Source organism: Raphanus sativus, chromosome 7, assembly GCF_000801105.2.
Source record: "Raphanus sativus cultivar WK10039 chromosome 7, ASM80110v3, whole genome shotgun sequence".
Classification (NCBI taxonomy): Eukaryota; Viridiplantae; Streptophyta; class Magnoliopsida; order Brassicales; family Brassicaceae; genus Raphanus; species Raphanus sativus.
In genome coordinates, this window is record NC_079517.1 from 5,137,765 (window position 1) to 5,163,705 (window position 25,941).

A 25,941-nucleotide genomic window follows, 5' to 3' on the forward strand; every position below is an offset into this window, starting at 1 on the left:
TCACGTTAAAGACTTCGCCTGGGTTTTGACCCGACCCGGCCTTTATCGGGCCCAATTATGCAACTTATTTAGTCTTCTTGCTCTTAAAACGGTGATAGTCTCATCTCCGCATCCAAACGGGCTGACCAAGTGTCACGTGACTTTGACCCTTTCTTGCCCCAAGTCAACTCTCAGAAGTCAGAAAGGTTCCGATGAACTCAGGGGCTCCGAAATTGGGGTTGCCGGATCCGACCCGTGAGAGTTTCCGGGTCATTGTTCATCTTCTCAAAGTACACACACCTTCTTCACCTTATGCTTTTGTTTTATTCGGGAAATAAGAACGTAGTCTAATGGGATTTCAAATGGCGAGACGCTCAAAGCTTAGATTTTTAAGACAAGGGTGGAGACAGTCACTTGTCTAATTGAAGATTTTGTTTTATTGATACGGTCCTTGTGCAGCACTATGCAACAAGTGTCTAACTGGTTATTGAATCACTTGTGGAGACTGATTGTTGACATTTTAGAGAATTTTCTAGTATATAGTAATGAAGCAGAGGTAGGAAGTCGCATATTAAAGCACTGTAATCATATGAAGGTTTATGGGGAAGTTTCTCCAGAACTGGAGAAGCAGATGTCTCATGTTTGATCTAAGAAAGGTCTCTGCTTTCCTTCGTGCTCTTTAACTGATGATGATGGTTATGATGATGATGAAGGCAGCAAAAGAATTGGTTTTGAGTTGATAAATTTTACAACCGCTTTAGGCATATTTTAGAATTTAGTACATGCTACTTGGTCCCCAAATAGTAAGGAAAGATTCTGAGAATCCAAAAGCTTCAAGAGATTTGGTGTACGAGGATGAGAAAAAAAAAAAAGTGGGCGGGCAGACGTTCACCTACATCTTGTGGTACAAAGAATCAATTTTTTTTTTCAAAAAAAAGAAGAAACTGTTTGTTGTTTAGTGGTTACACCAAAATCAGTCTAATACAGGTTAGACTATCCTCCCTTAAACTCAACTGCATATAAAAGGTACCTCTGCTTACTCTTTTTCTCACAAGTCAGAATCGAAATGGAGCAAGTCTTGCTCCTCTGTGCGTTGTTGGTTTTTGTAGCTTCACTTGTTAATGCTGAAGTTCACTTCCATGAGTTCATTGTGTGTTCACTACTTTCCTTCTTTTTTTTTTGGTTTACCTCCATTGAGATTCTCAAGTTACTTTTGTTTTCATTTGTGTGTTTCCTTTAGATCCAAGAGACGCCGGTGAAGAGGCTGTGCAGAGTTCGTAACTCCATCACGGTAAACGGACAGTTTCCAGGGCCAACCTTGGAGGTCAGAAACGATGACTCTCTAGTCATCACAGCCATTAACAAAGCTCAGTACAACATCAGCCTCCACTGGTATAACTCACTCACTTTCACTTGTATCCAATCTATGTAATGATAAATCAAAACAACACCTAGATGATCAGAGCATGTGCAGGCATGGGATACGGCAGATGCGGAATCCATGGGCTGATGGACCAGAATTCATAACACAATGCCCAATCAAACCAGGAGGGAGTTTGATATACCATTACGTGTATACACTACGAGGAAGAAGAGAGGATTGGAAGGAGCAGCACTGTTGGTTTGAAGTGAATAGAAGATAAAGAGAAGCGTTGAGAAGTTACAGTTTTACAGAGTAAAGCAAAGTTGTTACAGAAGTTACTAATAATTGTAATTGGACCTTAGACTATAAAAGGCTCCAATAGCGTAGGAAGAAAGATATGAGAAAACTTGTATTGGCTTAACTCTCCGGATTGTGGAGATTAAGAGTGGGCGGTTGGGAGGATACTCATCGTAATATACATCAGTTCTTATCAAATTGGTGCGTGTGTGCGATCTGGATCGAACAATCGCGATCGATCACGATGACGAGACCTACGCAGGCATCGGCGAATCTGGATTCGTTATCGGCGCAAGTAGCAGAGCAGAGAGAGACGAGCGTGCAGCTACGAGGAAGTATCGATGAGATTAGGTCATCGATGACGGAGCTGGAGCAGCGACTCGATCTGAAGTTTGAGGCGATCCTGAAGAAGCTTGACAAGAGACCAGTGGAGGAGGTGATTCCGATCCCAAATCAAATCAATCTCTCGCAAGGTCCTCCGGTACGCTTCACTAACATGGAACCTGGCCGTAGCTTTAGAGAAACAAACGATACGGTTAGATTTCCGATTCTAGATGATCGCGATAGCTTCATCAAGAAGGTAGAGCTTCCGATTTTCTCAGGAGATGATGTTTACGGTTGGATCGCTTTGGCGGAGCGTTTCTTTCGTATTGGCGGTTACGGTGAGCTGATGAAGATCGAGCTGGTATCGGTTAGTTTGATGGGAGACGTATTGAGCTGGTTTAACAGTGAAGTCTTGAGGCATCCGTTTGTCAGTTGGATTGACTTCAAGAATCGTTTGATTTCACGCTTCAGCAGAGTGAGATTGCGAGATCCAAGTCAGCCTTTCTTCGCAGTACAACAAACAGGGCCGATTGCAGAGTATATACATAAGTTCGAAGATCTATCAACACAGGTGGTTGGGTTGACCGATACACAAAAGGAAGGGGTTTTTATGAATGGTCTTTCGGCCGAGATGAGAGAAGTGGTTACCATGTGTAAGCCAATTGACTTGCCTGATATGATTTCAACGGCGTATCAGATGGAATCAAGTGCGTTGTTTGGAGTGGTTCAAAAAGAGATGCAGCAGAGAAATGCGGCAACATCGAGACCACCAGAGAACAAGAGCAAGTCTTATTCGAATTCTTATACGAATACAGGCTGGATAGCGAAGCCTCAGCAGCCAGCTGTTCCAAGACAACAACGACAGCATAGACCTCAGTTGAGATTATCTGAAGCGCAGATTGCAGAAAAGAGGAAGTTGGGATTATGCTATACATGTGATGCTAAGTGGTCTCGACAACATCAATGCCCTAACGCCACATTGCAGGTGTTGACAGTGATCAATGGACTCGATGTATCTCTGATTGATCAGGAGAATTATGAAGCGGAAGAAGACGATATTGTGTGGGAGCCGCAACTTAAGTCTATCTCGGTGAGATCACTGATGGGTCGTCTTTCACCTACGACAACAAAGATGAGAGGAATACTCAAAAAGTCAGAGGTGATAGTAATGTTGGATAGTGGAGCCACACATAACTTCATTTCTCCCGCGTTGGTGAAGAGAGCGAAACTGAAGGTGGAAGAACGTAATGATATGGCAGTGCTACTGGGAACTGGCGTTTCTGTTAATGGGATTGGGATTTGCAAAGACGTTCAGATTACAGTACAAGAAATAACGTTCACAGCTGATTTTATAGTTCTGGAACTGGGAGCTATTGACGCAATATTGGGAATGCAGTGGCTAAGGACATTAGGGAAATGTCAGATTGACTGGGAAAATCATGAGTATGAGTTTTGGTATCAAGGAAAAAGAGTGAAGTTGACAGGTGATTCCTCGTTACACAATGTACCAAAATCTCTGAAGTCAGCTCAAACAACTCTGGAGGTTCATCCTGCATTGCAGACAGTGATAGATCGCTTTGCTCACGTCTTTAAGGAGCCAATGGAGTTACCTCCGATTCGTGGAAGAGAGCATGGCATAACACTTCAACAGGGGACGGGACCAGTAAGCGTTCGACCCTACAGATATCCTCAAGCTCATAAGGATGTGATGGAGAAGAGTGTTCAGGAGATGTTAGCAATGGGATCGATTCGTCCTAGCCATAGTCCGTATTCAAGTCCGGTGCTCCTAGTAAAGAAAAAGGATAACTCATGGAGATTCTGCGTCGATTACAGAGCTCTCAACAGAGTAACCGTGCCAGACAAGTATCCGATACCTGTTATCGATCAACTATTGGACGAGTTGAATGGAGCAAAAGTCTTCTCTAAGTTGGATTTGCGTTCAGGTTATCATCAAATAAGGATGAAGGAAGCTGACATCGAGAAAACAGCCTTTCGCACTTATGAGGGCCATTATGAATTCCTTGTCATGCCGTTTGGGTTGACAAATGCACCGGCTACATTTCAAGCTTTGATGAATGAGGTGTTTCAGAAGTTCTTGCGGAAGTTTGTTTTAGTATTTTTCGATGATATACTGATATATAGCGCATCGATAGAAGAGCACGTGCAACATCTTGAAGCTGTGTTGAAGGTGTTTGAAGAGCACAAGTTGTTTGCCAACAGAAAAAAATGTGCATTTGGCCAAGCACAGATAGAGTACTTGGGACATATTATCTCTGAGTGTGGAGTTTCGACAGACCCGCAGAAGATTTTGGCTGTAAAGAGTTGGCCAACTCCACGTACGGTGAAGGATCTCAGAGGTTTTCTCGGCCTGACTGGGTATTATAGAAGGTTTGTTGAGGCGTATGGAATGTTAGCGAGGCCACTCACAGAGTTATTAAAGAAGGAGATGTTTTTGTGGTCATCAGTAGCTCAACAAGCTTTCGAAACACTGAAGAAGGCTATGGTTTCCACACCAGTTCTGGCGTTGCCAAACTTTGAGCAGTTATTTGTGATTGAATCCGATGCATCTGGTTATGGACTGGGAGCTGTGCTGATGCAAGGGAAACATCCGATTGCCTATTTCAGTCGTGCCTTGTCGAGTAAAGAGCAGCTCAAGCCTATATACGAAAGAGAGTTGATGGCAATCGTGTTGTCAATTCAAAAATGGCGTCATTATTTGCTTGGAAGGCGTTTTGTAGTACGTACTGATCAACAGAGTTTAAAATACCTGTTAGAACAGAGGGAGGTGACTTTGGATTACCAGAGGTGGTTAACAAGGATCATGGGTTACGATTTTGACATTGAATATAAGGTTGGTTCGGAGAATAAAGTGGCAGACGGACTCTCACGTATTGTTCACTACGGTTCACAAGAGTTACGTGCGTTGACAGTCCACTCTCCATTGCAACTTCAGGACATTTATGCAGAGATTGATTCTGATGAAGGCATTCAGGAACTGATAACAAGATTGAGTAATGGAGACAAGATGAAGGAGGGTTACTCTTTGTGTCAAGGGAGGTTATTATACAAGGGTTCTTTGGTGCTACCGGTGAAATCTATCCATATTCCATTGATCTTACACGAGTGTCACGATGGATTATTGGGGGGCCATTCTGGAGTTCTGAAGACACTTAAGAGGATTCGCGAGAATTTCTATTGGTCACGCATGAGAAAGACAGTTAGTGAGTATGTTGCAGCTTGCGAGGTGTGTCAGACACATAAGTATTCCACACTCTCACCTGCAGGTTTGCTTCAACCTATTGAGTTACCAGAGAAGATTTGGGAAGACATCTCAATGGATTTCATAGAAGGACTCCTTTCGTCGGGAGGAGTGAATGTCATTTTGGTTGTGGTGGATAGATTGAGCAAGCACAGCCATTTTTTGACATTGAAACATCCATTTACGGCATCTGATGTCGCAAAGAAGTTTCTATCAGAGATAGTTCGGTTGCACGGGTTTCCCAAATCTATCATCTCGGATAGAGACAAGGTCTTCCTGAGTAACTTTTGGCGTGATTGTTTCAGAGCGTCGGGTACAAAGCTGAGGTTTAGCACCGCTTTTCATCCTCAGTCAGATGGACAAACGGAGGTATTGAACAGATGTTTAGAAACATATTTGCGCTGCTTTGCGTCGTCTCATCCCAAGACGTGGGCGAAGTATTTGATGTGGGCAGAACTATGGTACAATACATCATTCCATACGGCAACTCAGTGTTCTCCTTTTAAGTTGGTGTATGGTCGTGATCCCCCAGCCTTGTTACGTTTCGAGGAAGGTTCTACACAGAACTTTGAGTTGGAGACAATGCTAAGAGAGAGAGATGCTTTGTTGTCTGATGTAAAAGGGCATTTGTTGAGAGCGCAGGAGAGAATGAAAAATAATGCTGACAAGCATCGAAGGGAGTTAGATTTTGATGTGGGTGATATCGTGTACTTGAAGTTACGACCCTATAGACAACAATCGGTGCAGAAACGTGTTTGTCAGAAGCTTGCAGCTCGTTATTATGGGCCTTATGAAGTGTTGGAACGGATTGGTGCGGTGGCATATCGTTTGAGGTTACCGGCTGACTCCAAGGTTCACCCTGTATTCCATGTTTCGCAACTGAAACCAGTGGTGGGTCAAGGTCATACGGTTACTCCTTTGCCACCAGTGTTATCGGAGTCTGAAGAGTTGGTGGTGGAACCGGAGGAATTAATTGAGAAGCGTTACTGCAATGAGGGACATTTGGAAGTCTTGGTTCGTTGGAAGAATCTGCCAGATCATGAGACCTCTTGGATGCGATTGAAGGACTTTAAAATGCAGTTCCCATTATATGAGCTTGAGGGCAAGCTCGGTCTGCGGAAGGGGGGTATTGATATACCATTACGTGTATACACTACGAGGAAGAAGAGAGGATTGGAAGGAGCAGCACTGTTGGTTTGAAGTGAATAGAAGATAAAGAGAAGCGTTGAGAAGTTACAGTTTTACAGAGTAAAGCAAAGTTGTTACAGAAGTTACTAATAATTGTAATTGGACCTTAGACTATAAAAGGCTCCAATAGCGTAGGAAGAAAGATATGAGAAAACTTGTATTGGCTTAACTCTCCGGATTGTGGAGATTAAGAGTGGGCGGTTGGGAGGATACTCATCGTAATATACATCAGTTCTTATCAGAGTTACACCTACAGATTCAACATCGAAGAACAAGAAGGTACCTTATGGTGGCATGCCCACAGCAGATGGCTGAGAGCCACCGTGTATGGAGCTCTCATCATCCGCCCTCCGCTCTCTTCTCCTCACTACCCTTTTCCAGTTATTCCCAAGAGAGAGTTCACTCTCCTCTTAGGTGAGTGGTGGGACAGAAACCCCATGGATGTCCTGAACATGGCTCAGTTCACAGGAGCTGCACCAAACGTGTCAGACGCCTTCACCATCAACGGTCAGCCTGGTGATTTCTACAGATGCTCTAGCCAAGGTACGTTTTAGTTTATGCTTCCCATTCCTCAAATCAGTTACAGCTACCATTGTTTATGTTTTGTCACAATGCAGAAACTTTGAGATATCTGGTGGGCTCAGGAGAGACAGTCCTCCTCAGGGTCATCAACTCTGGCTTAAACCAAGAGCTCTTCTTCGGTATTGCGAATCACAAACTGACGGTTGTTGCTGCGGATGCCTCCTACACCAAACCTTTCTCCACCAATGTCATAATGTTAGGTCCAGGTCAGACAACTGATGTGCTTCTAACCGCAGACCAACCGCCAGCACACTACTACATGGCCGCACACGCTTACAACAGCGCCAACGCTCCCTTTGACAACACCACCACCACCGCAATCCTACAGTACAAAGACGCCCCCTGTGTTACTACTCAGGCACGTGCCATCCCCGCGCAGCTGCCAGGATTCAACGACACAGCAACAGCAGCAGCCTTCACAGCGCAGATGAAGAGTCCTTCAAAAGTTGAAGTGCCCCTCGAGGTCGACGAGGACTTGTTTTTCACAGTGGGATTAGGACTGTTCAACTGCACAACCCCCAACACGCAAAGATGTCAAGGCCCCAACGGAACACGCTTCGCTGCCAGCATCAACAACGTCTCTTTCGTCTTCCCCAGAAGCAACTCCATCATGCAAGCCTATTACCAAGGCACTCCCGCAGGCGTTTTCACCACAGACTTCCCTCCTGTTCCTCCAACCACGTTTGACTACACAGGAAACGTGAGCAGAGGACTATGGCAGCCCACACGTGGAACAAAGGCCTACAAGCTAAAGTACAAGTCCAAAGTGCAAGTCATATTGCAAGACACAAGCATCGTGACCATTGAGAATCACCCGATGCATCTCCACGGGTACGAGTTCTATGTAGTTGGGACAGGTATTGGTAACTTCAACCCAAGCAAAGACACATCCAGCTTCAACCTCATTGATCCACCGCGGAGAAACACTATTGGAACACCTCCTGGTGGATGGATAGCTATCAGATTCGTGGCAGATAACCCTGGAGTGTGGCTTATGCACTGCCACATAGATTCGCATATATTCTGGGGTCTGGCTATGGTCTTTTTGGTTGAGAACGGTGAAGGGCATTTGCAATCTGTACAGTCTCCACCATTGGACTTACCTCAGTGTTAAAATACTCGATATAAACACACTCATAGACTTGTATATCTTCTTCCTTTTCCAGCATGATTTGTTTAGTATGACGGGATTTTATAGTTTATATAAAAAAAAAAATTACATATAGCTTCTACAATTTATATACAAGATCGAAGCAAAAATAATGCACCAGCCGGGAATCGAACCCGGGTCTGTACCGTGGCAGGGTACTATTCTACCACTAGACCACTGGTGCTTGTATGCTTGACAAACTTTAATTACTAATTAGTAATTAGACTCAAAACAATGAATAATAGTACATTAGTAGTCTCACACTTCACTCGCCATGTTCAACATTCAAAGTAAGAGACGCGAACTTCGTTACCTTCGCCGCCATGACCTCCGTGCTCGAATGCTGGTCAAACCGCGGCGCCGGCGAACGCACCGACGAAGATCTAGTCGACCAAGTCCTCATGTGCTCAGACGACAGGTCCGAATCCCTCACCGCCGCTGCTCCACGTTTCGATCAGACCTCATCCGCAATGCAGAAACGGCTCCAGCGTCTCGGCCGCAACGTCTCCGAAGCGATCGCGTCGCTGAAGAACTCTCTCAGCCTCGATTCTTCGCGGGAAAACCAGAACGCATCAAACGGAGGAGGGAGGAGGCTGGTGTGGGCCACGGTTGTGAGAAACCTCGCTAAAATGTATCCAGGTAGCCAGTTGCCGGAGAAGCTCGTCTCTAACCTCAGGAAGCATTACGATTCCTTGCCTCTCAGGTAACGGTTTAAAGATATTTTGCGTCATTGTTACGCCTTCTGATTTTACGCAATGTAATTTATTATTATTATTATCGGTTTGTTAAAAGCATTAGATTAGATCTTATAATTATTGTGACTTTGTTTTTTTTTTTAACAGTTACAGTCAGGCTGGTTTTGATATGAAAGAGGTGTTTGGGCATATGAAACTGATAGAGCAAGCTTGTGGAGGAGATGACAGTCCTGTGTTTGTGATTCAAGAAGTGTGCGATGAGGAAGCTCAGGGTTTAGTGTTCAAGCTCACATTCGCTTGCACTTGCTCGCTTTCTTGGTCAACTGTTTCAGCGTCTCTTGATAGTGATTCGATTTGTTGTAAGAATGTTCAGATCTTTGAGAAGAAGGGTTTGACTTTAGGAGTTGTTCTTCTTTTAATCGAGTGTGGAGAAGAGAAGTTGTTTAAGAACAAGGTGGAGAGTGCACTTAAATCTGCGGTGAGGAAGCCTAAGTTAAACTCTGTGAAGCTCCCTTTTGGACTCTGCGGCTGTCAAGAACAGAAAGCGGGTGTAGGAGAGTTCGGGGATGTTGTTGATGAAGAGTCCATTGATCAATGCTATGGACAAGAGTTCGACGGTTCGAATACTAGAATCCAGCTTGAAATGCCGCCACTAAACTCTAAGTTTTCTGTGTTGGTAGATGAATGGCAGACCATCCAATCTGGCGGAGATGATATAGAGAGATGGCTACTGAGTTCGGATAGTGTCGAGTTTGGTGATAAGTTAGGACCAAACTCGTTCAAAGGAGTTTACAGAGGGAAGAGGGTGGCCGTTGAGAAACTAAAAGGATGCGATAAGGGGAATTCATATGAGTTTGAGATCCGAAAAGATTTCTTGGAGCTGATGACTTGTGGACACAAGAGCATTCTGCAGTTTCATGGTGTCTGCATTGATGAAAATCATGGGTTATGCGTGGTAACAAAGCTGATGCAAGGTGGATCACTCCGTGAACTGATGCTGAAGAAGAAAAAGCTTCAGACCAAGGAGATATTTCGAATTGCTGTTGACATAGCAGAAGGGATGAAGTTTATGAACGATCATGGAGTTGCTTTTAGAGACCTTAACACACAGAGGATACTATTAGATAAGCAGGGAAACGCTTGTTTGGGTGATATGGGAATAGTCACCGCGTGCAAGAGTGCCAGCGAGGCCATGGAGTACGAAACAGATGGCTATCGATGGCTTGCACCCGAGGTCTGTATTTCTGTGACGCTTTTCTTCTATAATCTCAGTTCAGTGATTTGCTTTCAGGATTATGCATTGCTACCTCGTCATATTTGATCTGCAAGAAAATAATAAATTAGACTTGCTCCATTTTTCATCATTACATTGACTGCAGTTTTTGAAAATGGTTGACATCAGATCATTGCGGGAGACCCGGAGAAGACGAGTGAGACTTGGATGAGCAATGCGTATAGTTTTGGGATATTGCTTTGGGAGATGGTGACAGGAGAGGAGGCTTATGGATCTTGCTCGCCAGTACAAGCAGCTGTTGGGATTGCAGCTTGTGGGTTAAGACCGGAGATCCCAAAGGAATGCCCTCAAGTCCTCAGATATCTTATGAACAAATGCTGGAGCACTTGTCCCTCCACACGCCCTAGATTTTCTCATATCCACTGCGTCTTGCTCCGTGCCATCTCACGGTAACTAGATCAAACTCTCTCTTCCACGGTCTCCACGAATTGAACTGTGGTTTTTTTGAAGAAACATGTAGCAGCACATATTTCATTAACAGGTTCATTGTAAGCCTCTTTGCAAGCCCACTTTCGTTTTACATTATGGGCTCAATGGATTTGAATATAATAAAGTAACGATTGATTATGGCTTAGCTCCTTGGAAAATATAACGATGTTGATTTCAATTTTTTATGTGACTATGGAGAAAAAAAAAAACCAAGTCAAAGTTTACTGAGTCAATCTCTAGATGGAAAGACAGTATCGTGCATTGCAAATGGTACCAACATTTAAAAATTGAGAATTGCATTCTTCATTTTGTAAGTTTCTATGGTTAACATTTGTATACATAAGAAAAAGGAGAAACGTCACAAAACTTTTAAACATCTTGCTGAAGTTTATTGTGAGCAACTTGTAATTGTTACTCAGAAAATAACAAGTCAAAAGACAAAAGAAAGTGAAGAAGGTGGGTGATATAAAAAGGAGCAGCCATTGATTTGTCTTCGCCTTTGGAAGAAGACTTGAACAACTCCAACATCGACAGAGTATGCGTTCCGATCAACGATGGAGTTTGCTCTCCATCATCTTCCTCCTCTTCTTTCTTCCTCACAATCTCACGTTTGGACTCTGTTTCAGCACCGAAGGTACTTTTGTTTTCATCTTTCTCTGGGTATATTTAAATGTTGAGATGGGGATATTGGCATGGTGTTTTGCAGCATTGGCTCTGATGAAATTCAAAGGGAGAATAGAGAGAGACCCATTTGGAGCTCTGATGAATTGGGGAGAGCTTCCTCATTGTTCTTGGTCTGGTGTTGTCTGTTCACATGATGGAAGAGTCGTCATCTTGTAAGTCAGACATGAACAAAGTCCTAATGTAATTCATCGTTCTCAGTTTTTTTGTATAAATTGTTTCTTATTGTGTTTACGTAGAAATCTACAAGATCTCTCTCTTCAAGGAACACTTGCGCCTGAACTCGGAAACCTAACTCACTTGAAATCTCTGTAAGTAAACGTTTTTCAAGCATCCCCTTCAAACTATAGCCTTATGTATCTACAATTTCTTTAATTTTTTCCTTGTGCAGTATTCTGAGAAACAATTCATTTTCCGGGAAAGTACCTAAAGAGGTATCAGAATTGCAGGAGCTTGAGGTTTTGGATTTGTGTGACAACAACTTTGGCCAGCCATTTCCATTCAGCTCCAACGGTCGTAAGCTGCTTCAGATAGCCCCTCCTGGCCAGGATCCACTCTTGCGTAAATCTCCTCCTCCTCCCCCGTTACCTCCTCCTGAATCCTCAGTCGTTTTTCCTTTCCCTGATTTTCCTTTTCCTCTTCCTCCTCCTCCGTTGAATAGAGATATAAGCCCTCCTGCTGGCTCCCCAACCGACCCGCCTGCAGCAGTTTTCCCTCCTCTAGCTCAACCTCCACCATTTACCCCTCCACCCGCTCAACCTCCACCAGTTTCCCCTCTAGCTCCCCCACCAGTTCAACGTCCTGCTATTATCAAGAAAAATAAATCTCACTTGTTTTTTATAATAGTCGGAGTGCTAGCAGGTGTATTAGTCCTCATGGGCGCAGTGGTGGCCTTCTTTCTTCTCCGGAAGCAAAAGGTAATAATGATAAAGTCATTGACAACAAGGAGCATTGGCCACCTTCAAGATGTTGAGATTACAGGTATTACATTTTCTTCGGTCACTCTGTTATGTTTTACTCTTTATGTATAACAGATCGGTGAGTTAGTTTACTGTACTTATGACTCATTAAGGTGTTCCTAAGCTAAAGCTATCAGAACTAGAATCTGCCTGCGAAGATTTCAGTAACATCATAGGTACCACATACTCAAACGCCACCATTTACAAAGGAACTCTCTCCACCGGCTCTGAAATTGCCGTTCTATCTGTCGCATCTGGATCCCTTCAGGACTGGTCAGCGGATCTCGAAACGCAGTTCCGACAGAAGGTAGCACCAGAACCTCTTTCTTCTATACACTCTAGTCTCTCCTCTTCTATAAAACCAAATACAATCCTGCAATGCAGATACAGAGGTTATCCCAAGTGGACCACAAGAACTTTCTGAATGTAATCGGATATTGCCATGAAGACGAGCCTTTCAACAGGATGCTGGTTTTCGAGTATGCACCTTACGGATCCCTCTTCGAGCATTTGCACGGTCAGTAACGCCACTTCTTCCACAAGACAGAAGAGAGTCTACAGCCCCATCTCTCTTTTTTTTTTTAACTAACTGTCATGATATTTGCAGAGCAAGACGCAGAGCACTTGGACTGGTCAAAGAGACTGAGAATCGCAATGGGAATAGCTTACTGTGCACAACACATGCACAATCTAAACCCTAAACCCATCTCCCAAGCAAACCTCAACTCCTCTTCAGTCTACTTGACAACAGATTACGCAGCCAAAGTCGCTGACTTTACGTTCCTCAGCACCACACCACTTGACCCCAAGACCAACTATGTCCTCAGCTTTGGCGTCATTCTGCACGAGATCATCACCGGAAAGATCCCGGACCCGGATTCTCCCATCAAGGAAACCAAACCGGCGAGAGAACTTGTGGATCCGACACTGGAAAGCTTTGACGAGAATGTCCTGCAGAAAATGTGGGAAGTGGTTATCGAGTGTTTGAATCAGAGGCTGGAAATGAAGGAAGTGGTGGCTAAGCTGAGAGAGATCACTGGAATCACGGAGGAAGCAGCGTTGCCAAGGCTATCTCCGGCGTGGTGGGCGGAGCTGGAGATTATATCCACTGAAGGAACCTAAAAGTGTGTAGCTTTTAACATGTATGTATGTATTAACACATCAACTGCAATATGCACAGTAAAGCAATGCTTCTTTTCTTTTCTCTGTATCAACATTTTTTTTTTCATCTTTCATGTTTGGGTATCAACTATAACCATGTCGTATACCAAAAATAATATCTTTCTATATTGGCTCAATTTAGATACCTTGTCCTGAGAGAAGACTAGAGCTTCCGTCCTCAGGCTTTTAAGAGTCACAGTCCAAAGGATCTAAATGACATGAAATGCAATAGTTGGGTTTAGAAACTGATGTCTGCATAAAACCTTGTTCTCTTCATACAGAGACGCATTTATACTCATTGACTTACACTGGGTTAGGCCTTTCTCCATGTCCGGCCCATATAACAATCTCATTTTAACTCTTGGAAATATCATAGGCGGGGGAAATCATGTCTTTCTCTGACGATATCTTCCAGTCACACCCTTACGTTGAATAAGTATCAACGAAGCTTCTAATTATTTTTAATTGTGATATTTGTATGTTTTGGTTGTATAGATATGCGTGTGTCCGAAAAATAAAAAACAGAAAGCAATTAGTCAAAAAGCAAAGGAGAGTTAGGAGACGTTGGTGTGTGTATGCATGGGAATCATTTTATAGCCGTTTGTTTTGTAACTCTCTATACATGCGTTTCTAATACTCATTCAGAATTGGCAGTTTCTACTATTAACAGACAAATCCATTTTTGACGTAACGAAACAGAATACTGTAACAAGTGTACGTACAAATCTACGCATGGAAATCATTACATAGTTTTAAATTTTCATTACTCAGGAAACGTTTTGATATGAGTTATTTTATATAATCCAACCGAGCAAACTATAGTAAACATTAATGCGGTCAACTTGATTTTGTTTAACAATTCTTATAACGGAAGAAGATGCAATCGAAACATAAATGATACTGCTTACTGACTTGACAATAGGAACATTCTGTAAAATGAAACACATGAAAAACTTGGGTGGAACTAGTGATAAGAAGGTGCATGGGGGTAATCAAATCATACGAGCCATTTTCTTCTTCAGCCTCTCTATCTCCGCTGTGTTGGCCTCAATCTCTCCTGTTAATAGCATTATAGTTACTATTGCTATATCAATTCAAGATATGTATCTAAATAAGTATTCTTTTTTTTTGGTCAAAAATAACTATTCTATATATATATATACCTTGACTGGAAATAAAATAGTGAAGCCAGCCAGACATACACTCCTTAAGCTCCATTTGCTCACGTTCTAGACATTGCTTCTGCTCACTCGCCATCTCTACTTGGGAACGCAACATATTCACCTGCCACTAAATATATTCACATTTGTTATTATGAAACATTAGATATAACCCACTAAGATTAATTAAATAGCAAAAGTAGTATCCATATATATAGAGAGACAGAGATATAGATACCTGGAGGTCCCTCGATTTCGTCACTAGATTATCAATATATTGAAGCTTCTTCCACCTTGACTTCTGAGCCGCAACACGGTTCGAAACAATGCTATATAATTTCACACAAAGACCAAAATTAAGTTGATTATGGTTTATATACGTATCAAACTGTAAGATGAATAATAAAACTTTTGTGCCAAAATAAAAGAAAAAGATAAATAATTAAACGTGATCAAATTATGTAACCAGACCGTCTGAGCTTCTTCGGGTCCATGGCAGGGTCAATATTCTGACGCAGACGAATGGTGAAGCCAGGCTCTACTTCATAGTTGACGTAACCTACTTTCTTCTCTTCCTCTTGGCTACCACCATTAGACACTTGAAACGACGTCGGCACGGGAAAGCTCGGGTCGGACATGTTTTCTGTTGTAATTAAATTCAATGAAGACAAGAAAGTGTTCAAACCTTCAAGATAATCTATAATGTGAGTTGTACTACTTTCGAGTTCTGTATTTATAGTGAGTAAACTACATGTCAAATCCCTTATTTAGCCTTCTTAACTCTTAAGTAATTTAGCAGGACTTGATATTTACTAACAATAATTACTAGAAATATGTATAAAATATCGTATATTGTACCACTAAACAAATATTCCTTCCGTTTATATTAGTTGTCGTTCTAGATTTATGCACACCGATTTAGAAACATATGATTTTGTATATTCTCAAAATAGAAACACGATTATCTATATACTTAACCATATTTTAATCAATAAAAAATCTAATGGAGAATCTTATTAATAAATTTTGCATTAAAACTTTTAAACGATACTTATTTTGAAACAAAAAAAAATTTTACAACGACAAGTAAATCGAAAAAGAGAAAATAATAAAAGTATAGCTAGTAAGTTTTAGTTATGCAATATGAAATTTTTATATAGAAGAAGTTTTTTTATTATTAACTTTGGGTATTCCAAATCTATTAAACGATTCACACTAATCTCTAATGAAAAATTCCTATGGATAATTTTTCTTTGGATACATATTCGATTTGTGTTCAATTTTTCTTTTTAAAGTAAAAATTAAATATCAAAAAATAAATAAAACATAAAAAATATAATTTCGAATAAAATGTTTGTATACATAATCTGACACGGTACCGAACCGAATCCAAACTGAAAATCGACCAAATATTCATTGGATACGTTTTTTAAATAACCGATTTATCCGGAACCGAACAGTTTTTACTCGTAACAGATCTGAATACCCGAAGCGAAGTCCCAACCCTAGTTCTAATCATGTTTCTTTACCACTTGACCATATTGTCTCCCGGACAAAAGAAATTATGAATTGGTTAAAATAAGTACGTTAATATGCGAATAACATAGTAGGAGAGGAGCAGAAGATTTTCATTTTTTTAACCTGCCAGTTTTTGTGTTCTGTATTTCAAAACTATTACCTAAACCACAAACTTCCAAAAGAACACCAACCAGCTTTCAGAGGGTTTCTCAAAGAAAATTTTCACAATGATTTATATCTTGTGAATCTACATGAGAGTACATGAGGAAGTACTCATTAGTTTTTTTACGGCTCACATTTGGGTGAAAGCTTAAACTTACATATGATATATGCTCTTTAATTAGATTTGCATTGCTTGTGAGCTGTCATCAATGAGAACTATACAAAACATATGTACTCCGTCTATTTCATATTACAGTTAGTTTTCTTTTGCTTCAAGTTATAGAAGTTTTCAAAGATAATTTACTTTTATTAGGTATTGTATGACCAATCAAATTACATAAATTAATTTAGTATTGGATCAATTATATCTAGTTTGTACAACAAATGATACTTTTAAAAAATAATAATTCTATTAATTTTGTGATATTAACTAAAACTACAAATATAATGAAATAGAGAGAGGGTAGAAGAGCATTAATGGATATGATAGAGCATTAAAGAGGAGATTGAAAGACTTTTAAAGAACTCGTGAAGATGTCCCATAGAAACCCACATTTAACTTCAACTACTCTTTTTCATCTATACCATACCATGTTATCGTCTTTAATGTTTCTCTTTCCAGAACAAAGCCCCAAATAAACCACATAAAAAACCAGCCCCTCCATCCTTGCACCACAAGAAACCCAAAAAGAAAAAAAAAGAGCAGCAACTTATAAGCTGCTTTTGGAGATAGCTTCACGGAACTGAACAAACCACTGCGGTGATGTTGTCTCTGAGGAATGGCTTTCACGCCGTTCTTCCACACCCTGCAGTTTCGCAGGAGAAGGCGGCTTCTTCGGAGGTGGAGACGGGAGAAGAGAAAGCAGAACCCTAGCGACCTCCTGCATCGTAGGTCTCTCCATAGGGTTTCGCTTAGTGCACAAGAGTGCCAACTGAAACGTCTTCTTGATGTGCCCTGAGTCCACGCAAGTCACTGAAACCTCTGCATCAACCGCATCCATCACTGTGTTATCATCTGCCTTCGACAGTATCTGCATCAAAAACCAAATAACACATTACTTTGTTTCCTACAACAGAGGAGCCTTTAGAACTCATACCATCTGATGCAAGTTGGCCTCATTGTCCACAGCCTTCTTCCCGGTAAGAAGCTCAAGAAGCACGACACCAAAGCTGTAAACATCAGACTTCTCGTTCAGCCGAGAAGTACGAGCATACTCTGGATCTATATACCCTATGGTTCCAAGAACATAGGTCGAAGCATATGTTTTGGCAGCTGGTATGCTCTTGGCGATCCCAAAATCCGACAGACGCGCCTCGAAGTTCCCATCGAGTAGTATGTTCGATGATTTGACGTCCCTATGGATGATCCTAGGTGTGCAGTCATGGTGAAGATACGCAAGCCCTTGCGCAGCTCCAACGGCTATCTTCAGCCTCGTCTCCCAGTCGAGCTTCACTTTCTTCCCAGCAGGCCCATGGAGAAGGTCCCAGAGAGATCCGTTCTCCATGTAGTCGTAGAAGAGGAGGTTGCCAAGAGGAGGAGACAAGGCGTACCCGTGCAAGCTCACGACGTTCCTGTGTCTTATGCTCCCGATGGTCTCGAGCTCGGTCTCGAACTCGCGCAGGTTGTGGGGATGGTGGTTGTAGATTCGCTTAATGGCAATAGGTCGGGAGGTTTTGGAGGTGCACCTGTAAACCGTGCTGGAAGCGCCGTATCCGATCACGTACTTGTCGCTGAGGTTGTCGGTGAGTCTCATGATGTCATCGAACGTGTGAATAGCCATGTCCATGTGAAGAATCACCAGCTTTGTTGAACTTTGAGATCGTTTTGGAGAACTTTGCAAGACGTTTTTGTGCTGCTTTGACTTGTAAACCGCAATGAGGATCATGCATATGAGAGTAATGAAACCGAGAACCATACATATCACGGAAGTTCTGGTGAACACTGTCAAGGGAAAGAGAAGTTAAGAAAAAGAAAAAGAGAGTAGAAAAGGGATAAGTGGGGAGTTTTCAGATACCTTGTGATTTGGGCAAAGAAGGGCCACATATGGATCCAACCCAGTCCCCGCAGAGAAATGGATTCCCAAAGAAGCTATAAACGAAAGAACATCATAATCTGATATACTGATCATATGAGAGGTTAAGGAATATAGAAAAGTTTATATACCTGGCTGGAGCAAAATGTGAGAAGTTTTTCATAGGTGGGATAGTTCCAGATAGATTGTTGAAAGAGATGTTCCTATGAAGGCATGAAAGAAGTATTTGATTAAGGAGACTGTTAATAACATTGTTAACAAAAGAAGAAGACTCACAGATTGACAAGACTGAAGCAATTCGTTAGCTGATCTGGAATCTTCCCATGGATCTTATTGTTGTTCAGTAATCTGTGTACAAAGAAGAATAAAAAAGAAATTGAGTTTAAAGTGTGGTTTTAAAATGTAGAGGAGAGAAGGTGATAGTTTTTACTTACAGGGAGTTAATGTTCTGCAAAAGGCCAAGCTCAGTTGGAATGACACCGGAGAGAAAGTTGAATGAAACATCGCTGTAGAAAGTAAGGAGAAAAAAGTAGGTAAAGAGGATGTTTTGTCATAAACGAGAAAGACACTTTGAGCAGAGAAAGAGACAAAACTTTTACATGATCTGAATGCTTCGAAGGTTCCCAAACTCTGCAGGCAATGGTCCATTGAGATAATTTCTGCTCAGGTTTCTGAAAATTAAAGCATGTCTAAGTCAACAAACAGGAAAAAGATAGTGAAGAGACTGTTCAGGGGTTCATGAAGAGACAGACATACAAGATGAGAAGATGCTCAAGATCACCAAGTGTTAATGGTATTGGTCCTGAGAAACTGTTGCCAGATAAATCTCTGTAACCAAAAGAAGCTTATATGAGTTGAGTTGGTCTACATATAAATATGAAGAAAGGGGATTTAATGCACCAGGAAATAACATTACAAGGTATCAAGATTGATAATATGGCCAAGCTCAGCAGGTATTTTGCCCTTGAAGCTGTTTGAGGAAAGATTTCTGCAATTTCACAGCATTGACAGACTCAAGATCAACACAGACGAATAAATCAAATGCTGTTTATGCAAAATCTTTGAAGCTTACAAATAAGTCAAGCTTCCTAGATTCCGAAATCCAAGAGGGATGGAGCCATTTAGCAAGTTCCCATGCACATTGCTTAAAAACAAGAAAGGCAGAATAAGCTTGATGATTCTAAAGAGAGGTAAGCACACTAAAAAAGTCTCAGGGTCATATACAATTGATTTAACGCCGCACAGGAGCTAATGTTAGATGGAATCGGCCCTACAAGATGGTTGTTTGCGAGATTCCTACAGAGTGGTGGAAAGACACACTAGTCAGCCAGCTTAATAAATAAAGAAAAAAATGATTTTGACAAGTAAACTTACAATTCAAACAATTGTTCCAGCTTCCCAAGCTCAGGTGGGATGGTTCCTACTAGTTCATTATCATTTAGTTGCCTGTGAAATGGTAAACACCTCAAAACAGATTAGATTTGAGTTTTGAGTTGGACTACTTATAGTTAAGGTGCAAAAAATTTCAATCTTACAAATAGCTGAGTCGAGACATATTGCCAAGCTCAGGTGGGATTGGTCCTGTGAGCTTGTTGCCATGGAGATACCTATTTACAAGAATAACTTTTAGTCGCTCTATACAAAGATCAGAGATCACAGTAAGGGAAGGGACTCACAACTTTCCGGTAAATGAGAGATTGCCAAGTATTGGTGGGATAGGCCCAACTAGTTCATTGTCACTCAGATCCCTAGGCAATGGATAAGTTTAGAAGATCTTGAAACAAAAACTAAAAAAATAATAAAATCAATTATTCATAGAACTTACAAAACAGCAAGAGCCTGCATCAGACCAATGACTTCAGGAATTCTACCAGTCAATCTGTTTCCTTGAAGCGACCTGAACGATAGATATTAACTCATCACAACTTTACCATATGAAACTGCTTTTGCCAACCAAACAAAGAGGTTTAAAGAGATACTTAAAACAATACTTACAGAGTAGCGACTTGTAGGAAACCGATATTGTAAGGTATAACGCCAGTAATCTGATTATAGGACACATCCCTGAAAAATGCAAAAGTCATTATAGTAATGATGAGCCCACACGGATTCGGTGCTGAAAACTCAGAATGTTACACATACAGGATCTCATAGCTTGTGCAATTTCCGATGTTATCTGGGATAGTTCCAGTTAGGTTGTTGCCTCTCACATCACTAACAACAAGAATAAGGATTTTAAAAGTTAATGACTCATCAAGAGGTTAAACAGGAATCATGAAAGAGAGGTGAGCCAGTATCAACTTACAAGTACCACAAACCGGTGAGCTGGCACATATCAGGAGACAATGTTCCAGTCAACATATTCCCACGTAAACCGCTGCAAATAAAATATATAAACCATCAAGAGGAAACATCTCCCACTTGCTTTAAAAAGTTTAAGATAGGTAGAAGATGAACTTACAGATACTGTAAGACCTCATTCCAGTAAAGCAACCTCGGTATCTCACCAGTTAGCTGGTTTGTTGCAAGGTCACTGCAGAATCAGATGCAACAAAACTACAATCAGTGAAATGACCACTTGACTCATAAGTAGATGGAATAAGAATTAAAACTCACAGAGTCTTAAGGCTTGGAATCTGGGTTAAGGTTGCTGGTATTGGGCCAGTGAGCTGATTATTCTTAAGGTTCCTGCATTATATAGCCAAAGGTTGAAACAGTTTACACCAAAAAAAAACTAGAAAACAAGCAAAGGGAACAAAGGGATTCGAATATGTAGAGCACACTTACAAAAACTCAAGCTGTTTGAGTTTAGAGATGGAGAATGGTATGTCTCCAAACAAGCAATTATTGGAGAAATCACTGAAAACGAAAGATATTAGATTTGTTTATCAAATAATGGACTATTTATAATTTTCATAAGTTGACAAAAAAAATTCATAAACTTTTCTAAGTATACAAACATTCAACAAAAACTTACACATAAGCAAGAGAAGCACAGTTTCCAAGCTCATCTGGAATTTGACCGCCCAGTTTATTCCCTTGCAAGTCTCTATTATATAGAAACACTATCAATGCCTGCTTATTCACACAAACATATATTGTAAATTAGAAGAGAGAAGAGAAAGACATACACTGATTGCAAACTCCTGAGATCTCCAAGTGCTGATGAAATCTCCCCTCCAAGATTCAGATTGGACAGATTACTTTCAACCAGAAACAAGAGTCAAAAAAAATCACATAAGAAAACTAAATCAAATGAGACAAAAAGAAAAAACAAAAGAAAAAGAAGGGAATAAATGATGCTTACAGAGAGACAACGGAGAGGGAAAGGTTATCACACAAGACACCACGCCAAGAACAGAAGTCGGAGTTGTGAACATCGTCCCAGTCAAGAAGCATATTCGCCACGTTGCTGAACGACGCTTTCATCTCCATCAACGCTTTTCCTGTCCCAAAACATCCAAACCTTTTTATTACTATTTATTTAACAATTTTTTTCTTTAAAAAAAAGGATTTGTTTAATCATTAGACAAAATAATGATGAGAGTCAAGTCAAATCTTTATAAAATATGAAGCCACATGCCCAAAAAAACCTCAACTAGATTAGTAGTATTAAACTACACTGTTATGCAATCTAGGGCTCAGCTTGCCAAAGCTCTCTCTCTCTCTCTCTCTCTCTCACCACCCAAAAAATCGAAACTTTATGGGTTTTGAAACAAGAAGAGTAAGAAAGAACCTTCATTGATCATCGGAGAAACAACACGGCATAGCATGAAGAAGACCACCATCCCCAAGCAAAGAGCCAAGCTTTTCATTTTCCCCATCACACTCTTCTTCGTCTCCGTCTTCCTCAAAAAGAAACCCAGAAAATAAGAACACAGTCGAGCTTCTCTAAAGAAAGAAAGCGAGATCCTTTTTCAAGTTTCTAGCAACAAGCAAAAAGGGTAAAGAATCGTTGTGCCATTGTTGGGGAGGGAGGAGAGAAGTGAGAGGAGGGGACCGACACAGGCGATTAGCGTGAACTGTAAGGAAATGCAGAGCTGAGATGTTTAAAGAAGAGAGAGAGAGAGAGGGTAAGAGAGCTCCGACGCCAATGAGAGAGAAACTTTTAGTACGTCTCAGACAACGACAAATTATGTCAGTAGCATATACATACAACGATATTTGTATTACTTTATTATATGTACTTTAAAAAAAAAACTCTGCTAAAACATCTCCGATCATCTTTAATGACACACTGATCGAAATGATTTAACTCTGTTTTCTACTTCATAAATCACACACTGAGAGTGTGTAAGAAGAGATGATGTTATTAAGTTACTTAACAAAGTAACGGCGATGTAACGGCGTTAGGATGATTTGACGGCGACGGCTGTTACAGAAAACTCCGTTTTCCAGTGTAAAGAGTCCGGTGAAAAGACATTCTTTTGTGGGGAGAAATCCCGTTTACACGCGCGTGCATTCGGACATAACTGATCCAACGGTGGGAAGATCGCATACTAGAAACGTGTCATGGACCGCGAGGTAGAGGATGAAACCATGCTCTTTCTTGTGACAATGAGTTAATGCTTTTTGATGATGATTGGCTGAAAGAAGCCAAAAACCGGTTGGGACCGGTTTAGTTTAGTTTGCTTTTTTTCCTTTGGTCACGTCTTTGTATTTGTAATCACTTTGATTAATTTTGATATCGACCTACATTGTACTGCTAGGTCGAATAAGTTTGGTGGAACTGTATAAATTGCAATAAATAAAAATAATAATGTAAAATTATGAAATAAAATTAAAAAAGGAACAGTGTTTACACTGTGGAATCAATGTTTAAAGGAAAGAGTAGAGATCATGTCTAAAGCTATCATTGGATAGCTTCGTATAAAGCTGTTACTCTTTCTCTATCGAAAAGTTTTGTTTTTTTAATTGATTCGGCGAAACAAACCATACCGTTCATGATAACTTTACATGAATCAATCCACTGCAAATGAATATGTGTATATTTGAAGATGCCATGTAAAATTTCTCAGTTATCATATTTTAGAAAAAAGTTACCGAAGGGACATATCAAGTTCATGTCAGACTGTAGGGCCCAAAAGATATCAGAGAAAGATTGGTTAAACCCCAACCGTCTGATTAAACCGATGTTTGGCATCGTTGGTTCTTGCTTCCCCTAATATTTTGGCAGCTTCCTTTCGTGCCATATCTCATATCTCTCCTCTCCTCCTCGACATCAAAAGCCAAAAGAAAAAGAAAAATGAATTTTAAAATTTGAATATGAAATTTATACATGGTAACGTATATAATAGAAAGAAAAGATGCATCGAGTTACGTTTGGTCTTCTTAGCTTAATATAGACCGACCGTATCTTCTTCCTCCATGATTCTGTTCTTGATTCCTCTAAGTTCGTACCCCTACTTCTACTGGTCAAACTTTTAGATATCAGTGTCCATTATAAAGAGCAAACCAAAAAAAAAAGAGTAAATATCAATAGACTATATAGCATAACAATATAACATACTACATCGCTTTATCAAGAACTAATCACATGTTCACTTACAGCTAAGTTTATGTTAAACCATAACTTTGACTTGTTAAAAGAAACCACAGTTAAAACCTACTCACCAGTCACCATTTTATTAATAGACTTGGGTATGAAACGATGCATTATCAGAACTTGGTTTAGTATTGTTACAAATAAAGAGAGAAAATGCAATATCTTCTGCATAGCTTCATACCACTTGCATCCGTCGAGTTCAGTTCTGGACCGCAATATAAAAGCCTGCACATGCGAAAAGATTGGTTTAAATATTTAACCTTACTTATATTGTAACGTGTTTAGTGAAAATATATCGAATTACAAAAACATGATTAATGTGCATAATTCAAACCAAGCTGGAAAAGCCTAATTGCAGATTGTGTGTATTCCCGCACTTAATTTCCTTTACGTATTCATGGCCACCAGGCCCCACGACCAGATTTCAACTGCTACAGTAAATCAATAGATTGGGTGACTATTTCGAACGTCAAAAGAAAGATATTGTAGATAGGGCTCGTATATCCACATGATCTAGGTCGTGGGGAGGTTCAGCTCTATATGCAACTCTATGCTTTTAGACTTGAACGGTGCATGGTTCTAATCTGTACCAAGACCACTTTACACGCATTCAAGACTAGCCTAAACTAGACCAACTCGGTTTTTTTTTTTTTTTCCATCTGATGATTTTCATTGATAACATTGAGTCATACAAGATTGAATACTAAAGCTGGCAGACCACAACAAGATCTCCAGAAACCAAACCCAAAAGAGGGAGACTAAAGCTCAAAAGACTAGACATGAGCACTTAAACAGAACAATAGCCAAGATACTACACTCCTCCAACTAGCTAACTGAATCCAGAAACAACCCAATAGAAGATAGTAGAAAAAGAACTTAATTGACTATGACCAGCCGGATGTCTTGCCATGAAAAGCAAGAGAGCACACACCGTTAAGGACTTCTTCATGGAGAGCAGCAACTTTCATCTGAACCACCCGTCCACGATGACACAGCAAGAACCACACGAACCATTTTGACGAAACCAAGACAGAAACCAAACAAAAGCAACAACCGGTAAAAACCCCTTCTCAACAGAACCTTCATCTGGACGCTTCAAAGCCACAACCTCATTCTATTGCTTCAACTTCAAGAAGCCACCGAGGATAATAGAGACCAGAGACAGACCAGGAAAACACACTTATTCAAGGAACAGGAGAAGGGCTCCTAAGAGACAGAGAGATGAAGAGTTGCCCTGAAACCAGCTTCTTCTCGACACTAACCTACACCTGCTCAACACACACCACTACGAAGCCTGCTACACCGTTGCAGAATCAAAGACCAACTAAGCAAACTCTACACTCCATCAAAGATTAATCGGATACAATCCAGCAGAGAAGACAAAATCCACAACTTAACGAAACCCTAAGAAAAGCTAGCAAGGATCCAGGATCCACTACAAGGAAGATAAAGTCCAAACAAGAAGGCACCAAGAGCACAAACTACTGGAAGAGGGGCGAGTAGATCTAGGGATTCAAAAGAGTACCAAACTCTCTGATACCGGCGAAAAGACATCGCACACGTCTTCCACATCTAGATAAGATCAACCCCTAACCGTTGGACACCGAAATCGCTCTCCACGCGCCGTCACGGTCCTTCACGCCGGAATCTCCACAACCCACAAGCCAGACAGATCCTCACCACACCTTCAAAGAGCAAGCAGAATAAGGAAAACAACCTGAGAATAAGACCACGAAACCCGACTCCGGTGCTGTGTGAGCCACCGGAGTCGACCACCAACCAAACCAAGATCTGTTTTTGAGACCAACTCGGTTATTATCATTTTCAGTCTTCAAATATTTGTATTGTCATTTTATCATAACTCATAACAATAAATGAGCTGTGGTGTTTTAGTGATCCGGCTCGCGGTAATGATTTTAACAGTGAATAGTTAAGTTCAGGACTTATGGGGAATTATAATTTGTGAATTTTTTGTTAGAGCATTTTCAAGGGTTCATTCTATTTTTTACTCTTTACTTTAAAATAGAGTGACTCTATAATAGAAATAAAGTTTTCTCTGATGGTACTCTATTTTAGAATAGAAAATAGGGTGACGAACAAAAAAAAACAATTTATTCTATATTTGGAGTAAAACTATTTTTCATTCTATTATAGAGTGTAAA

The 25,941-nt window shown here is 40.7% G+C and overlaps 4 protein-coding genes and 1 non-coding gene across 8 annotated transcripts; 2 read left to right on the forward strand and 3 right to left on the reverse strand.

Moving 5' to 3' along the window:
• Window positions 1–61: 61 nt before the first annotated feature.
• On the forward strand, window positions 62–8,217 carry LOC108817367 (laccase-13). Of its 2 annotated transcripts, XM_056990302.1 has the most exons (6): window positions 62–966; window positions 1,039–1,129; window positions 1,220–1,371; window positions 1,454–1,531; window positions 6,652–6,953; window positions 7,028–8,217. In XM_056990302.1, exons 2-6 carry the CDS (start codon window positions 1,046–1,048, stop codon window positions 8,104–8,106), a joined length of 1,695 nt encoding a protein of 564 aa, XP_056846282.1. In that variant the 5' UTR covers window positions 62–966; window positions 1,039–1,045; the 3' UTR covers window positions 8,107–8,217. The 2 variants fall into 2 exon arrangements, with proteins under 2 accessions (XP_056846282.1, XP_056846281.1); XM_056990301.1 differs by having other exon boundaries at window positions 62–1,129.
• A 38-nt stretch (window positions 8,218–8,255) lies between these two features.
• TRNAG-GCC (transfer RNA glycine (anticodon GCC)) lies at window positions 8,256–8,326 on the reverse strand. Its single transcript has one exon. It is a non-coding gene; the product is annotated as a tRNA-Gly (tRNA).
• Window positions 8,327–8,397: 71 nt separating this feature from the next.
• LOC108818455 (protein MALE DISCOVERER 2) lies at window positions 8,398–13,489 on the forward strand. 3 transcript variants are annotated; one of them, XM_018591426.2, is made up of 8 exons: window positions 10,383–10,520; window positions 10,980–11,194; window positions 11,267–11,396; window positions 11,481–11,552; window positions 11,633–12,222; window positions 12,314–12,507; window positions 12,585–12,717; window positions 12,808–13,489. In XM_018591426.2, the coding sequence occupies exons 2-8, from the start codon at window positions 11,098–11,100 to the stop codon at window positions 13,320–13,322; spliced, it is 1,731 nt and encodes a 576-aa protein (XP_018446928.1). In that variant the 5' UTR covers window positions 10,383–10,520; window positions 10,980–11,097; the 3' UTR covers window positions 13,323–13,489. The 3 variants fall into 3 exon arrangements, with proteins under 3 accessions (XP_018446929.1, XP_018446928.1, XP_018446927.1); XM_018591425.2 differs by having other exon boundaries at window positions 10,980–11,396; XM_018591427.2 differs by lacking the exons at window positions 11,267–11,396; window positions 11,481–11,552; window positions 11,633–12,222; ... (1 more) ...; window positions 12,585–12,717; window positions 12,808–13,489 and adding exons at window positions 8,398–8,845; window positions 8,985–10,071 and having other exon boundaries at window positions 10,240–10,520; window positions 10,980–11,122.
• A 784-nt stretch (window positions 13,490–14,273) lies between these two features.
• Window positions 14,274–15,207, reverse strand: LOC108815220 (basic leucine zipper 19). Its single transcript, XM_018587865.2, has 4 exons — window positions 14,993–15,207; window positions 14,760–14,850; window positions 14,525–14,651; window positions 14,274–14,418 (listed from the first exon to the last, which is right to left on the reverse strand). The coding sequence occupies exons 1-4, from the start codon at window positions 15,157–15,159 to the stop codon at window positions 14,354–14,356; spliced, it is 450 nt and encodes a 149-aa protein (XP_018443367.1). The 5' UTR covers window positions 15,160–15,207; the 3' UTR covers window positions 14,274–14,353.
• Window positions 15,208–16,738: 1,531 nt separating this feature from the next.
• Window positions 16,739–22,490, reverse strand: LOC108814686 (LRR receptor-like serine/threonine-protein kinase ERL2). Its single transcript, XM_018587303.2, has 25 exons — window positions 21,971–22,490; window positions 21,542–21,680; window positions 21,366–21,437; window positions 21,212–21,283; window positions 21,022–21,093; window positions 20,851–20,922; window positions 20,696–20,767; window positions 20,540–20,611; window positions 20,377–20,448; window positions 20,230–20,298; window positions 20,060–20,131; window positions 19,911–19,982; window positions 19,770–19,841; window positions 19,609–19,680; window positions 19,459–19,530; window positions 19,307–19,378; window positions 19,151–19,222; window positions 18,991–19,062; window positions 18,834–18,905; window positions 18,669–18,740; window positions 18,511–18,582; window positions 18,366–18,437; window positions 18,217–18,290; window positions 17,299–18,143; window positions 16,739–17,232 (listed from the first exon to the last, which is right to left on the reverse strand). The coding sequence occupies exons 1-25, from the start codon at window positions 22,056–22,058 to the stop codon at window positions 16,912–16,914; spliced, it is 2,904 nt and encodes a 967-aa protein (XP_018442805.1). The 5' UTR covers window positions 22,059–22,490; the 3' UTR covers window positions 16,739–16,911.
• Window positions 22,491–25,941: the final 3,451 nt, after the last annotated feature.